The 13,167-nt window shown below is 37.7% G+C and overlaps 1 protein-coding gene across 1 annotated transcript in view; it reads left to right on the top strand.

Annotated features, from left to right (window-relative positions):
• PLRG1 (pleiotropic regulator 1) overlaps positions 1–4,844 on the top strand; it is a 15,396-nt gene extending 10,552 nt beyond the window's left edge. Inside the window, exons 12-14 of the mRNA XM_019473157.1 lie at positions 448–587; positions 3,407–3,600; positions 4,639–4,844. Of these exons, the coding sequence (XP_019328702.1) occupies positions 448–587; positions 3,407–3,600; positions 4,639–4,698 (394 nt within the window). The 3' untranslated portion in view covers positions 4,699–4,844. The remainder of the gene's footprint in view (positions 1–447; positions 588–3,406; positions 3,601–4,638) is intronic.
• The last annotated feature ends 8,323 nt before the right edge of the window (positions 4,845–13,167 follow it).

Below are 13,167 nucleotides of genomic sequence, written 5' to 3'. Positions count from 1 at the left end.
TCTTTCATACTTCACTTTTTTGCAGTGTTTTATTGTTGGTTGTCTAGTTTTGGAAGACTAGCCAATACTGGGGTTTTTGTTTGGGGTTTGCTGCTTTTTTTTTTTGTGATACCTTTGCTGATGATGCCCTTTATACCTGAAAATTTGCCAGAGTAACAACTGACAAGAACTTAATGTGCATTTTTAATGTTTGTTTGCATATTAACATCCTATATGGCATAGGATTTATAAAGTTTAGGTAGTCTATGGAACAGAAAGGAAACAGTAGAAGTAGGTAATTCATGACTTCATAAAATGGCTTCATTTTATGTGAAGTAAAAATGTCAGAAAAGCAGTTTTAGTATTAAGTAACTTTGCAACTAGCATTTAACAGTAGTTTCAATGAAGGACGTTTGCTATCCCTACAGCTATTTTGAACTTTAATATACTGTGCTTATTTTCTTTCAGTTACACATTTGCATCTGGCTCTCCAGATAATATTAAGCAGTGGAAATTCCCAGATGGAAACTTCATTCAGAACCTCTCTGGTCACAATGCTATTATCAACACACTGGCTGTAAATTCCGATGGCGTTCTGGTCTCAGGAGGTAAAAATGAGAAATACATGTTCATATTTCCCCTCTCCACTCCCCCACATATATATGGCTGGAGATCCATAGACAAAGGTGCTCGCTGAGCTCTCCTTTATCTAGGCCTATAAGCCTGCTACAGCATACAACTTCATTTCATAGTGAGTAGGGCCACTTTTATTTTCTTGGATGCTACTGAGCTGTGTGCACAAAAATGCGTTTAAAAGGACTTTTAATCTGCAGCAGGGAAGATGTTTCCTCTTCTCAGTTGGCTGTTGCCGCAAGACTTCAGAGTCCATCCTCTATGATCTGATCATTAGTGTCCCCTCGGGAGTGGTGTGGAAATTGGAGGCTGCCTGGGAGACATCTGGTTCTTTGCTGGCTGCTGTCTTAGTAACATGTTGATGCAGTGAGAATGGATAGAGGTTATAGAAACATCTTGCTAAAGCTTGCTGTACCATTTAAATGTGAACTCTTCCCTGTTTTTTATGCAGCACAACCGCATTGGTTCTGTTGTCTCAAAGTTTCTTGCACGCATTCTCTGATGTTATCTTTGTATCATTTAAAAGACTGACAGCTAATCTCCAAATTTTATTTGGCTCTGTGAATCAAAACCATGTTTACTCAGCAATATTATATGTTCAAGTGTTCTGAAATTAAGAAACTAGCCACTTGGCTCCAGTGCCTATGGGAGGATTTTGTGTCTATTGTGACACATCAATTTAATTCTTTCACTCAAAAGCTTCAAGAATTTAATAATCAACTGATACATTAGAGTGTTGTTAGTGGCCTGTGAGCCCCCAAAATCTTGGAACTACTAGTTTGTGTTTATGTATCTGTTGCGGGGGTAGGAGGAGAATCCTGAATGCTTGCTGTATCTGATCGTGAATAATTTTATGTAAGAACATTTATCTCATACTGCAGGTAGCATTTTTCTATATATGTTACCCAAGCACTGTAATAAAAATATTTAGGTGAAAGTATTTCTTACCATAACCATAATCTGTGATGTTTCTGAGAGTTTTATGTTTGTACAAGACAAAGTACATATGTAGAACTTTTTTAGCGACAAGCTTTTTTGAAAGTAGCTTCTAGAAATCCCGGCTGAAATCAGATCTTTTCGTTAAGGCATTGTGTCTACATAGTAGGGAGACGGTAAGTGTGTTTTTAATGTAGATGCTGTTATAAACAGGAAATGAGTAAATAGTGTGGAAAAAGGAAGTGCTAATTTTACAGCTTGAGAGCTGAGCTCTAGAGAAACAGTCCAAGATTGCATGGGAAAACAGAGTTAAAGCAGGAGGTTAAACCCAAATCCCTGAGGTCCTAGACCAGTTGGTTAACACGAGATTGTCCTGGGAGAGCTCTAGCAGTCAGAGGAAAGTGAATTAAGAGGCTAGACTGTATTGCTTCACGTAAGTTGCAGAACCTGAGTTTTCACCTCTTGGTTTGGCTTGTCTAATCTTTTGGGTAGCTGTAAACAAGGATGGGACTCAATTCACAGCATCACATGTGGTAAGACAGTTTAAGATGGGTTCCATGAGTTTGCAGAAGCAGATACTTACGAAAAACATTTCTTTGTAACCGGAGCATAACAAAAAAAAGTAACAGTTAAGTTACACTTTGGAACACTGAAATACGTTTGGTCCCGTTTGGTCCCATGTGCTCTTGGTCCCATTTGATGCAGTCTGTCCTGTAGGCTAGGGATGTGGAGTAAGATGGAAATGTGCTAAGCAGGAGTTGGAAGATAGCTAATTATATTGTCGGCTTACCCTGGTTATGTTTTCAAGTATGTATAAAGGAGGGCCTTGATTTTAAAGTTTGGATAAAGCTCTATTTGACAACTGGCGCATTCATAGTGAGAGCAAGAACTTGACAAAATACTGGACTGAGCTCATATTTCATTCTTTATTATTTTGAAGACACTTCTAGCAGGTCTTTGTAGGACTTTTTTGTGTTAGTACTAGTTGCGGCTTTAGAAAAAGTGTTCCTTCTCCACCTGAAAAACCCTGTTGTTTTAGTAATGTTATTTGTGACTTCTTTAAAAATTAAAATTTTAATATTGATTCCCCCCCCTTTACATCCTCATGCTATCTACAGAAACTTCAAAGAAGTTGATGCTGAATTAAAATAAGTTAAGGTTACCTTAGAGTATTTTACTGTAGAAACACCCTTCTTGAAACATCTGGATTTCTTGTCTAGCTGGCAGCTGTTGAGAAATTTTTAATAGATCTGTTTTGGCTAGATAATGCTTTGGGAGGGGGTTGTGTTTCATAACTGAAAAATTGCTTTGAGAGCATCCTTCTGAATACAGAGTTCAGATTGCTGTGAATACCCTATAGCTGATGCCAGTAGCAGTAATACTGGCAGTGGTTTAAACTCTGTTTGAAATAAATGTTTGCAAACATTAAGGCTATGTCCCATTACAGACTCCTTAATGGCTGTAATCTGTTTAACAGGATGATGCCTCTTTATTCAACTTTAGTGGAGCTACTGGACAGGGAGCGTGATATTCAGAATGCCAGTCCTTAGTGGTGCTTCCAAAGCAACTTGCTGCAATTGCCTCGTGATGTAGTGTATCATCTCTGTGGGTTATCTGATGCAAAACTGGATGAGATTCTGAGGAAGCTTCCATCAGCCTTCTTAAACAAGATCAGCCTTTCTTAACTAAGAAGGAAACCAGTAGAAAATGGGAAACCTTGTAGGGTGTACTGAGCTATTCTACATGAATGTTATAGCTGATGTATTCCTGATGTATTAATTAGTTGTTCATGATTCTGTTTTTAGAAAACCCATAGAAATTAACTGGTTAAAATACTAAGTATGTTTGTTTGTTTTAGCTGATAATGGTACTATGCATCTTTGGGACTGGAGGACTGGATACAATTTCCAGAGAGTACATGCAGCTGTACAGCCAGGCTCTTTGGACAGTGAATCAGGAATATTTGCTTGTGTCTTTGACCAGTCAGAAAGCAGATTGCTAACTGCTGAAGCTGATAAAACCATAAAAGTATACAAAGAAGATGATACTGCGGTATGTTGAAATGTCTTTTTAACGTATTTTCATGAAATCAAAAAATTTCAAACAAATGTTACACATATCAATAAGGGACATGCACAGACTTGTGTAATCCATTTTATTGAAGTTTGAAAGCAATGTGTATGTAATAACGTTAAGAGGACAGCAGCTGGATTCTGCACTCCTAATTTCTTATTAACTGCTATAGTACAAGTAAGTGTCAGGTCTATCAACTCTTCTGCAAAAGTCTTCTGTGATAAAGTTTGGAGAAATCTTAATACAGTAATGTACATTGTGTCTTGAAGCCAGTAGGGGATTGTGTGTGATTGTATTGATTAGAACATGGGAATTAGCAAAAAGATTACATTTTAAAGATTTATTGTAGTTCTGTATATGATCTAGATTAGTTATTTGCCTTGAAAGTTTTTAGAGTTCAGAGTAAATAGCTTATTTTCAAACTGTTATTCTCAAATCTGAATCCATTGACTAATGGAGAAGACAATAGATTATTGTATAGTTTATCAGAGTACGTCTTCAATATAAAGAATATAAGGGTTTTTATTAAACCTTGGAATTCTTGCATTAATTAGACTTGGAGCAACTCTTAGATATAAAGGAATAAGGAATGTTTTATCCATTTTGCAATTGGGCAAACTGTAGACTCTGTGGCATCTGCCAGCACTGATGTAGATACCGTTGGAAGGACTGTCTCTGGAATTCCTGTTCCTGTGCTTTGATCACTACAACGTTGTTTCTGAAATGCCGTTGGCAACCTGATTTTTGTCCTTGTTGCAAAATGAAAAAAAAACCCAACAAACCCCAAACAAAAAACCAAAACCAAACAGAACAAGTCTTGTCATGTTCTTCAGACAGTGGGATGATACAAAATTTCATTTGGGTAAATTAATTGCATAGTAGCTTAGGTAATTATAATGTTACATATGAAATAGAGTGTATATATACTATGTGAGTAATATTTTAAACTAAACCCGAATTACAGGTGAATTTCAAGTTAAAAATAATCCTTATGAGATTCTTCTTTTTTCCCTTTAGACTGAAGAAACTCATCCTGTCAGCTGGAAACCAGAAATTATCAAGAGAAAGCGATTTTAGTGCGGCAACATACTTATGCTGTAATTTTGTTTTGGCTTTCCTGAGAGCATTCAGTCACATTTTGTCCTGCCTAGAACAGCAGAGCAGGAAGTCAGCTAAGTCATTGCTATTTCAACATGTTTTACAATAAATTTTATTTCTCTTTCCTTTTGTCTTCTTTGGTGTGATCCCAGCAAACCAGTTGCAGCTGTTAACTTTCTCTTTGTGGAGCATGTATAGTTCATGAAAAGGGTAGATGTGCAGGTGCTTACTTTTTTTATATGAATCTATTGAGTGTAAGTCTAAAAATATTTTGATGAGCCAGGTTTTCTGAAAGACCCTTGCTTGACTCCAAATGTTAATTGCAAATTTATGCATAGAAGCCATCTACCGGAAATTTCTTGAGTGACACTTTTAGATTTTAGACCAGTATTGCTTATTGTACATATGCTAAGTATATACTGTAATGGAACAGTATATATACTAAATTACAGAGTAATGGAGTAATCAAGAAAGAAGCAGGACAATATAATAATAATGTAGTTTGTTTTATGAGCACAGCCACTGAGCATTGCCAGTGCTGTGTTATTGAATGAAACGGATCTTCAAAGTGTTTCTTTCCCTAGGAAAGCTTCCATATGCAACTACTCACCTTCACTCATTTCATTTTGGAGTGGACCTTCTATAGCAAGGACCACTGCAAATCATACTGTTCACAGTCATTACAGGGTTAGGACCAGTTGACTTTCTTTGTAAATCACCTGTTTGTTTTTTCCAGTTACCCAAAGCATATATGACATTAGAGTACAGCGAACTTTTAAAACTGAGCTCTAAGAGGAAAAGCTCTTAAGTCATTCCAGCCTTAATTTTACATGTAGCTGTCTCCCCATGATCTCATGAAGGAATTTAAAATAAATAAAAAAATATTACTGAAAGATGATTTGTACTCCTGAAGGGACAAATCTTTCACTGTGTTTACAAACAGTCACATAACAAGTAAACATGTAAGCCTCCTTGCTACAGCTTATCTGTGATGTCTGTGCTGCTCTAAAGCACTTTCTCTTCATGGGGGGAGAAAAGTCTGAAGTCATCAAGCCATTCAGTTGTTAGCAACTTTGCTAGTGGTGTTAATAGCTGCAGTGGCAAGTGTCATGCTGGGTAGATGCTGAGAATTGTTCTGTGGCCACAGCACTGGCACTAAGCAGTTCACAATTATTTCTATTCTCTGCCAGTCTGACTTCTTTCAAATCTAGGATTTATGTTAGAGAAATGACAGTTATTTGCAACATAACAACGTATAAAAAGCTAGTAAAACTAAGTGTTGTTTATATTCTGAGAATTTTTGTCTTGTCTTTTATGATGCACAGAAGGTCTTGTATTTATAATTTGAATGTTTGGCAATGTCATTTTAAGGCTGTCTGTGCTGCATAAATAACTGAATTTTGGTTGACAGCTACTGTCTTGAAGCATCTTTACAAAAAAGGGAGGGGAGTATTTGGTATTTACAATTTGAACTAAGTGTTGTTTATATTCTGAGAATTTTTGTCTTGTCTTTTATGATGCACAGAAGGTCTTGTATTTATAATTTGAATGTTTGGCAATGTCATTTTAAGGCTGTCTGTGCTGCATAAATAACTGAATTTTGGTTGACAGCTACTGTCTTGAAGCATCTTTACAAAAAAGGGAGGGGAGTATTTGGTATTTACAATTTGGATTAACCATCTCTTGTTTGTATGATAATTTGAATTTTTCTACATCTTTATTACAGCTGTTTTCATTTTAACTAACATAATGGGGAAAAATACAGGTTGTGGCCTATGCGTATTTTATACTGCTGCTAACACTTCATTCCAGAAATCGATGAAGCAGTGGTGTTACACAGAATTTTCTTGCTCACAGTGAAATCCTCTGTAGGAAACGAGAGTGGAGAGGAGTAACTTGAAAAAGGGGGTGGGTTTTTGTTGTGGTTTGTTTTCTTGGGGTGGTTTTGTTGGTGTTTTTTTTTTTTTTTTAGAAGTGTCTATTTCTTTTGATAGTTTGGAATCAGGAAGGGGAAATTAGAGGTTTTGGCTCACAGTTCTAGCACATCTCCTCTGTACTGGCACTTTCCTTTAAAAACCTGCATTTGTTTCACTGTTTATTGCTTTGAGGAGAGATTAGAAAGTCTCCCGCAGAACCTGTGTTTCTTCCCTGGACTTCTGCACGAATCTGCTAGCATGGGGCAGTGGTTGCCAGGGCATTCTTTTTGTGCCCTGGGTAAAGATTTGGTTTGCAAATTAAAGGCTACGCACTATTATTTGGAATAATACTTCTCCTTTTTGGCTCTATAATATGCTGTCCCAGTTCTAAGTGTGATTTTTTTTTTTCAGTTGTATTGTTTAACACTTTATTTGCATGTTCATTTCCTTCCCAGCATTTTCTTCCACTTGACAGTAATGCGAGTGTCATCACACATACTTCTATAAGTACTATTTATGACACATCAAGATGATCAGATTTCATTTGAGTGCTTCTCTAGTGCAAAGTAAGGCTAGCTAGGGACTTGTGATACACATATATCTGATTGTGTAGGACATAGTGACATTAGATTTGTCCATGTAAGTCATAAGATGAAGCAAAAGAGGAGGATCTGGTCCATTGGATGTATTTTCCGTGCTTCTGGAAGTGTCATACTGCAATGTCAGCTAAAGTAATGTTGTGCTGGAGTCTAATCTCAGAAAATAATTGTCTCTTATTTCATAAAACTTGATGTTGTCTCCTGTATATGATCAAATCATGCACATTTCTACCACAAACCTTGGGTTTTGTTTTATACTGTACATAATTGCAGAGAAGTAAGAAAATGTTTTTTGATTGTAACATAATTCAAAAAAGTGTAACTGGTAAAAGTGATAAATTTTAAGATCACTCTTTGCTGTATACTAAAGCATACAATGTAAGCTATGCAGCTAGAATGCTGTCATTTGCTGGCAGCATGAAAGTTGTACAGAACAGTATGTCTTTGGCAACTTAAAGGCTTACAGAAGTAAACCTTTAATAGCCAGTTTCTTTAGTCCTGTTAGATAAGAATTAAAGTGCTATGCCTGATTTAAGTGACAGCAATTTAGCCATCAATAAAACCTTCAATACAATACGATTTCATGTCTTCTTTCCATTTTGGGTTTTGTAGTAAGAACAACAAAAAATAACTAAATATGTATTGAAAGTTAAAGTAATTTAGGATTAAAATTGATGACTGTTTCCCATAGTACAGTAACAAATATTTTTGCAGATCAGCTGTAATGGAGAGGGAGAGTACTGATGGCTATTTTACGAAGAGCTTCCTATCTGCATGAAGGGATTAGCAAAACAAATGCAGAATTGTTCATGAATTTTCTCTAACGTGGTTTAAAAAAACCCAACATTAAAACCTCTCTGGAGTTAAGTATGAGGTCTAGGACAGGTTCTGGATAGGAGCTGTGTGGGTGGAAAAAAGCTTAGAGTTAAACTAATTCTGGTGTGTCTTACTGGGAGCAAATTAAAGGGATATTTCTGTCCATGGCACATAACTGAAAATTTGGTCACAATGAAATCAATGTGAGTTTTAGCATTGATTTTTGAAGTCAAGATTTCACTCAGTGGGGTGTTTTGGGGGTTGTTTTTTGGGTTGGTTTTTTTTTTCTTCCCTAAAGTGAGTTGGAAAAACTATCAGTCTGGTACATGATGTATGTAAGTATCCACACAAGGTGCATTTTTTTGTGCGCAAGATGCATCATTCTTTTTTAGATGAGGCTTCTAAACTTTTATTCATACACCTAAGAAAATGGTGAGGATTTGGAAATGAATGAATGCCAGTAAGCTTGATCAGCTGAAAAAGGTCAACCTGCAATTTTGTTGTATAAGATTTAACACTAGATTAGCAGGACTTGAAACTAGCATAAATATGACTTCCTACAGAAGCTGTTCCATAAGCAGAATATGCAGTTGGTGAATCACTTAATTCGTTTGAAAGCAAACAAGTCCGGCTGAAATGAGCTTGAAGGCTGCATGAAGAGAGGGAAGCTTTTTGACTTGGTTTTTGTCTGTAGTTCGAAAACTTGGCAGGCAGGGAACTACAGAGTTCACTGGTGGTCATTTAGGTAGAGCTTGTCACTTTGGGAGACTCCATCTGATGCTTCTTTAATGGCAGCAGCTAAGAATCAGTTTTCTGGCCTTTGCATCTTGAAGCCTTATGAATTTAGTTCTGTGCTTAGTAGGTCAGAAGTTGGCTGAAAACTGGCAAAGAAGTTGGATGAAAAATGAATGGCCATCCCTGTCTGAAGATGATCCTTCCAAGAATTTTGATGCACAGAGGGGAATCTGCATTTCTCATTTTGATTTTCAGTAAGGTTCTGTAAGTAAGCTCTGATTGCAGGGCTAGCAAAATGTAATTGCTTCTGTGAACACTTTTTCACATGCATTTTTCCTATGCTTCCTTATCTTAAAGTTCATCAGGAGTCATTCAGTATCGTAATTTCATCTAGCATGTGTCAGAAACTTGAAAAATATCAGCATAAGCATTCACATTCTGATGTTGAATATGACTTGAGAGGTTTTCCAGCAAAATGACCAAATCTAACCAAGAGAATTTTCTCTTTAATTAGTATGTATTCTACCAATTGCTGTAAAGCAGCACTCAGATAGTTTTAAAAATGTATGAAAAATTGTATAGGGTTTGCAGTTATAGATGTGGAGTTTCTAGATGTGGACTTGTTTTTTTCAAAATGTTCTCTTGAAAATCTTTTTAAAGATTTTGACTTGAGGGATTTGCAGGATCAACCCTCAGGTGTTACTGTTTTCCCTTGTGGCTTATATTGAAACTGTGTAGTATTGGCTTTGTAACGTTTAGTTGTGAACCTTTAAGTCAGTAACATGTTAACGTCCTTCAGGTACATGTTATCACCAGGCTTTTGTTAACCTTTCTTTAGGGTTTTTGTTCTGAATATAATGAGTACACTAGCCCCAACTGTGTATCTAAATCATGGATTAATTGGGGCACTTGCCTGCAAATTAGACCTCAACAGTACAAACAGTAATTGAACTAAATGCTTGTCTCCAGGTAAGGAAGATTGAAATCGCTGACAAGAAAACTACAGTTGAAAATAAGAAATCTTATGTTTGCACAGGCTTGGGAAAACTGTATTGTGCTGGTTTTTTTTCTTTCCTCGAAAAAACCCACACCTTACACTTGTGTTTGAGAAGTGCAGATAATGTCTGTGAAACGCTTGTTTCTGCCAACATTTTTTTGCAACCTCTCTGCTTTATTTTTAGGGAGAGCATGTGTCCTTGCAAGACACCTCACCTTTCCTCTTTCTGCTGCAGTAACAACTCTTGGGCTTTTGGATGATGTCTTTCCCAACATTTTTTTGCAACCTCTCTGCTTTATTTTTAGGGAGAGCATGTGTCCTTGCAAGACACCTCACCTTTCCTCTTTCTGCTGCAGTAACAACTCTTGGGCTTTTGGATGCTGCAAATGTCTTTCCTCCCCCCCGCCCCCCCCCGCTGATACATTGCTAAGAGGAGGGCTGAAGGGTTAAGCCCTCCAGAGCAAGGGAGAGTCAACACAGCATCAGTATGAATTATGAATACCAAGGGCTACACCTAGAGAAGAGAAAGACTTCCTAGAGACCAGATAAGAAAGAGCTGTAATTAACTGAAATCTCTCAGGGAGGTGAAAAGGACAGTGGAAAAACTAAGACTAGAAGAGACCAGAGGTATGACATCTGAAAGGAAATACTTGAAAACATGTTACATTTACCTGGCAGGCTGGAGGAGAGGAGATATTTCTGGATTAGATGAACGCTGCATGGGTGTAAATGAAGGAACGGGAGAGAGTAGTGTGCTAATGTGGGTGCAGCCAATGGTGAAAATGAAAATGTGGGCATCCTGATGCAAATTCTTTTGACAGCAACCTGTAATTGCCTTTCTGAGAAGCGCTGGTATTGTATGTATCTGCATGTTCTGGTACCTTCATGCTCTGAAGTATAACTTAAGATACTTTAGAAAATTCTGTGGCACATGAAGAATTGCAGAGCAATGCGGAGTGAGGACTCTGGAGGGTTTTGCTGCTGCAGTGGGATTTTTACAGAGGAAGCACTTGCAAGTACAATTCTAAACAAGGCTTAAGAGTAAAGCGTGAAGAGTGAAGCCGAAGTTTGTGTTGTGAATAGCTTAAAAAGATAGTGAGGCTGGTTTTACAGCTGATCGAATGTAAGGATTACCTTTCAACACTGAGTTTGCTTCTTTCTGACAGGCCAATGGTGAGCTGTAGAATGAGGCGCGAGTTTATAGCCATGGAGTATGCTGACAGGATGCATTGCTGTTGGGAGACTATCGTGATAAATAAGGGCGTAGCTTGTGCAGTCAGAAAAACTTTTGTGCTTCATCCAACAGCGCTTTTTTTTAACTAGGAAAAGACACTACGAATCATAACATGACTTAACTATTTCCAAGTAAATCCCCTTGACAAGCAAGCTTCCTGCATTGACAACTAGAGATCTGCTCTCAATAAAGCAGCAATATAGAGTATGAATAGAAAAATTCCATACAAAAATTTGAACATGGCTTCGGCTGCCAGATGAGTCAAATTTCATGTCCTGTATGTATATTAATTCTTTCCTGCTCATTCAATTTCTTTTCTTCCCATGCCACGTAGTAATGAACATGCTTCTTTCAAAGAAAGCTTGGCAGTGCAAACCTACCGGAATCGATCAATTCTGTTAAGGACTTTGTTCTATTTTGGAACTGAAAATCCCAGTGAAGGAGTTTTGCTCTAAATTCCATGTTGCTCTAAATCAATGTTTAACAGGAAATTCAAAATAACTAGCGACTCAAACTCATCATGGTAGCTAAATGAAATTATAGATAAAAATGCTTCCTGCTAATTAAAACAAATGTATTGAAATGCAGTGTATTTCTCTTCCTGAGCAAACCTGTTTTTTTAATTTGTAGGTGAGGTTGTAAATGTCCTTTAATTACATAAGGGGAAAGAAAACTGCTCTTGGTGTTTCTCCAGTTCTAGTGGTGTTGGTACATGCGGTTGCCAGGTCAACGATGCAGTTTTTCTCCAGCCGTTAAAATAGGATGACTGTGCTTAAAATGGCACGGTGTGTTGCAAACTTTCACACACTGAAGAAAAGGTCCACACGCTTTCCAGTAGCGTAGCCTTGTGGCCAATGGCAGTGCATTTCTTAGAGTTGCGTTCTCTCACAGGCTTCAATTTCTCCTTGATTTTTTTTTTTTTTTAGGCAACTGTAGCCTTTAATGGGGAAAACACTGCTAAGAAATTGGAAGCTACCTCTAGCCTGTATCTCCAGCCTGATTAATTATGACCTGGTAACTCCTTTCTTTTCTTCCTCTCCCCCAAACTTGTCCTGGCCTTCTTCCATCAACAGCATCGCCGTGGAGCCTGTGAGATCCTCAGCTGTTCTGGAGAGCTTCATATTGTCCAGGCGCAGTGTGCAGCGCTATGGATTGCTCTTCAGGTCCCCACGTGGCTCTGCCTTGCTGCATCAAACACGGTGACTGAACTATGCCGTGGGAGCATTTTGTGGTGGGAAGTTGTTCTTGGAGACGGGGAGAATACTGACTGGATAAAATCTTGTTTTCTCTCCTGATACGCAACCCGATGTTGACAGATGACTGTTCTCACTCCATCCTCCCAGTTCTTCTCACCCCACTTGATTTTTCTTGAGCGATCCTTATAGTGATACAGCACACTGTGTATAAAATGCTGTGGTGGTTGCTAGCAATGCTCCATGCTGGTTTTAATAACAAAATCTGACAACAATTTTCACATTCTTGGCAGAATAAAGGCAAGTGGTAAAGCGTAAGACTGAATGAGACACACACCAAGAAAACCTAAACCAAAGTCAGGAACATGTTCAAGTAAATCATGTCTGTGGGCTTTTTCTCTTTAACCTCCTGTTCTGCTCAGCACTGTGCTCAGTAGCAGTTTATTAGCCTCAGCTTACTCTAGGATAAGTTCAGACCGACCCAGTTGAGACTGTCCTGGCAAATACTTTGTATTGGTGAAGCTGAGTGGGGGAAGATGTGGTGGAGGACTGCCAAAATCTCTGCTAATGAAAGGCTGTCCTCCTTGTGATGGGAAAGTGTCTAGCTTTTCTCTGTTTCACAAAGTGCTCTTTACTATTCTTAATTTCTTAAACCCCATAAATACTTGCTATGAATAGTGTAGTAAAAAGATCTAGTATTGCAGGTAATACAGGTCTTTACATTATGGACAGAACTTCTAAATTGTCTTAAAATTGTGGACTTGGGAATATTCCAGGACATGTAAGGCTCGCAATAACGTGGTATCTCTTACTATAAAAAAAATCACAGACAAGAAGCCATTATCAATAATGGTCACAATTAGGAAACGGGAGAACTTTCTGCTCCTCAGAACATTGCATCTCCATCCACGTCTTAAAAAAAAAAAAAAAGAAAAGCCTGGATGTTTTTGTTTTGTTA

The sequence above is a fragment of the Aptenodytes forsteri genome, unplaced genomic scaffold (assembly GCF_000699145.1).
Source record: "Aptenodytes forsteri isolate BGI_AS27 unplaced genomic scaffold, ASM69914v1 Scaffold6, whole genome shotgun sequence".
Lineage (NCBI taxonomy): Eukaryota > Metazoa > Chordata > Aves > Sphenisciformes > Spheniscidae > Aptenodytes > Aptenodytes forsteri.
This window is presented reverse-complemented; position numbering and strand designations above follow the sequence as displayed.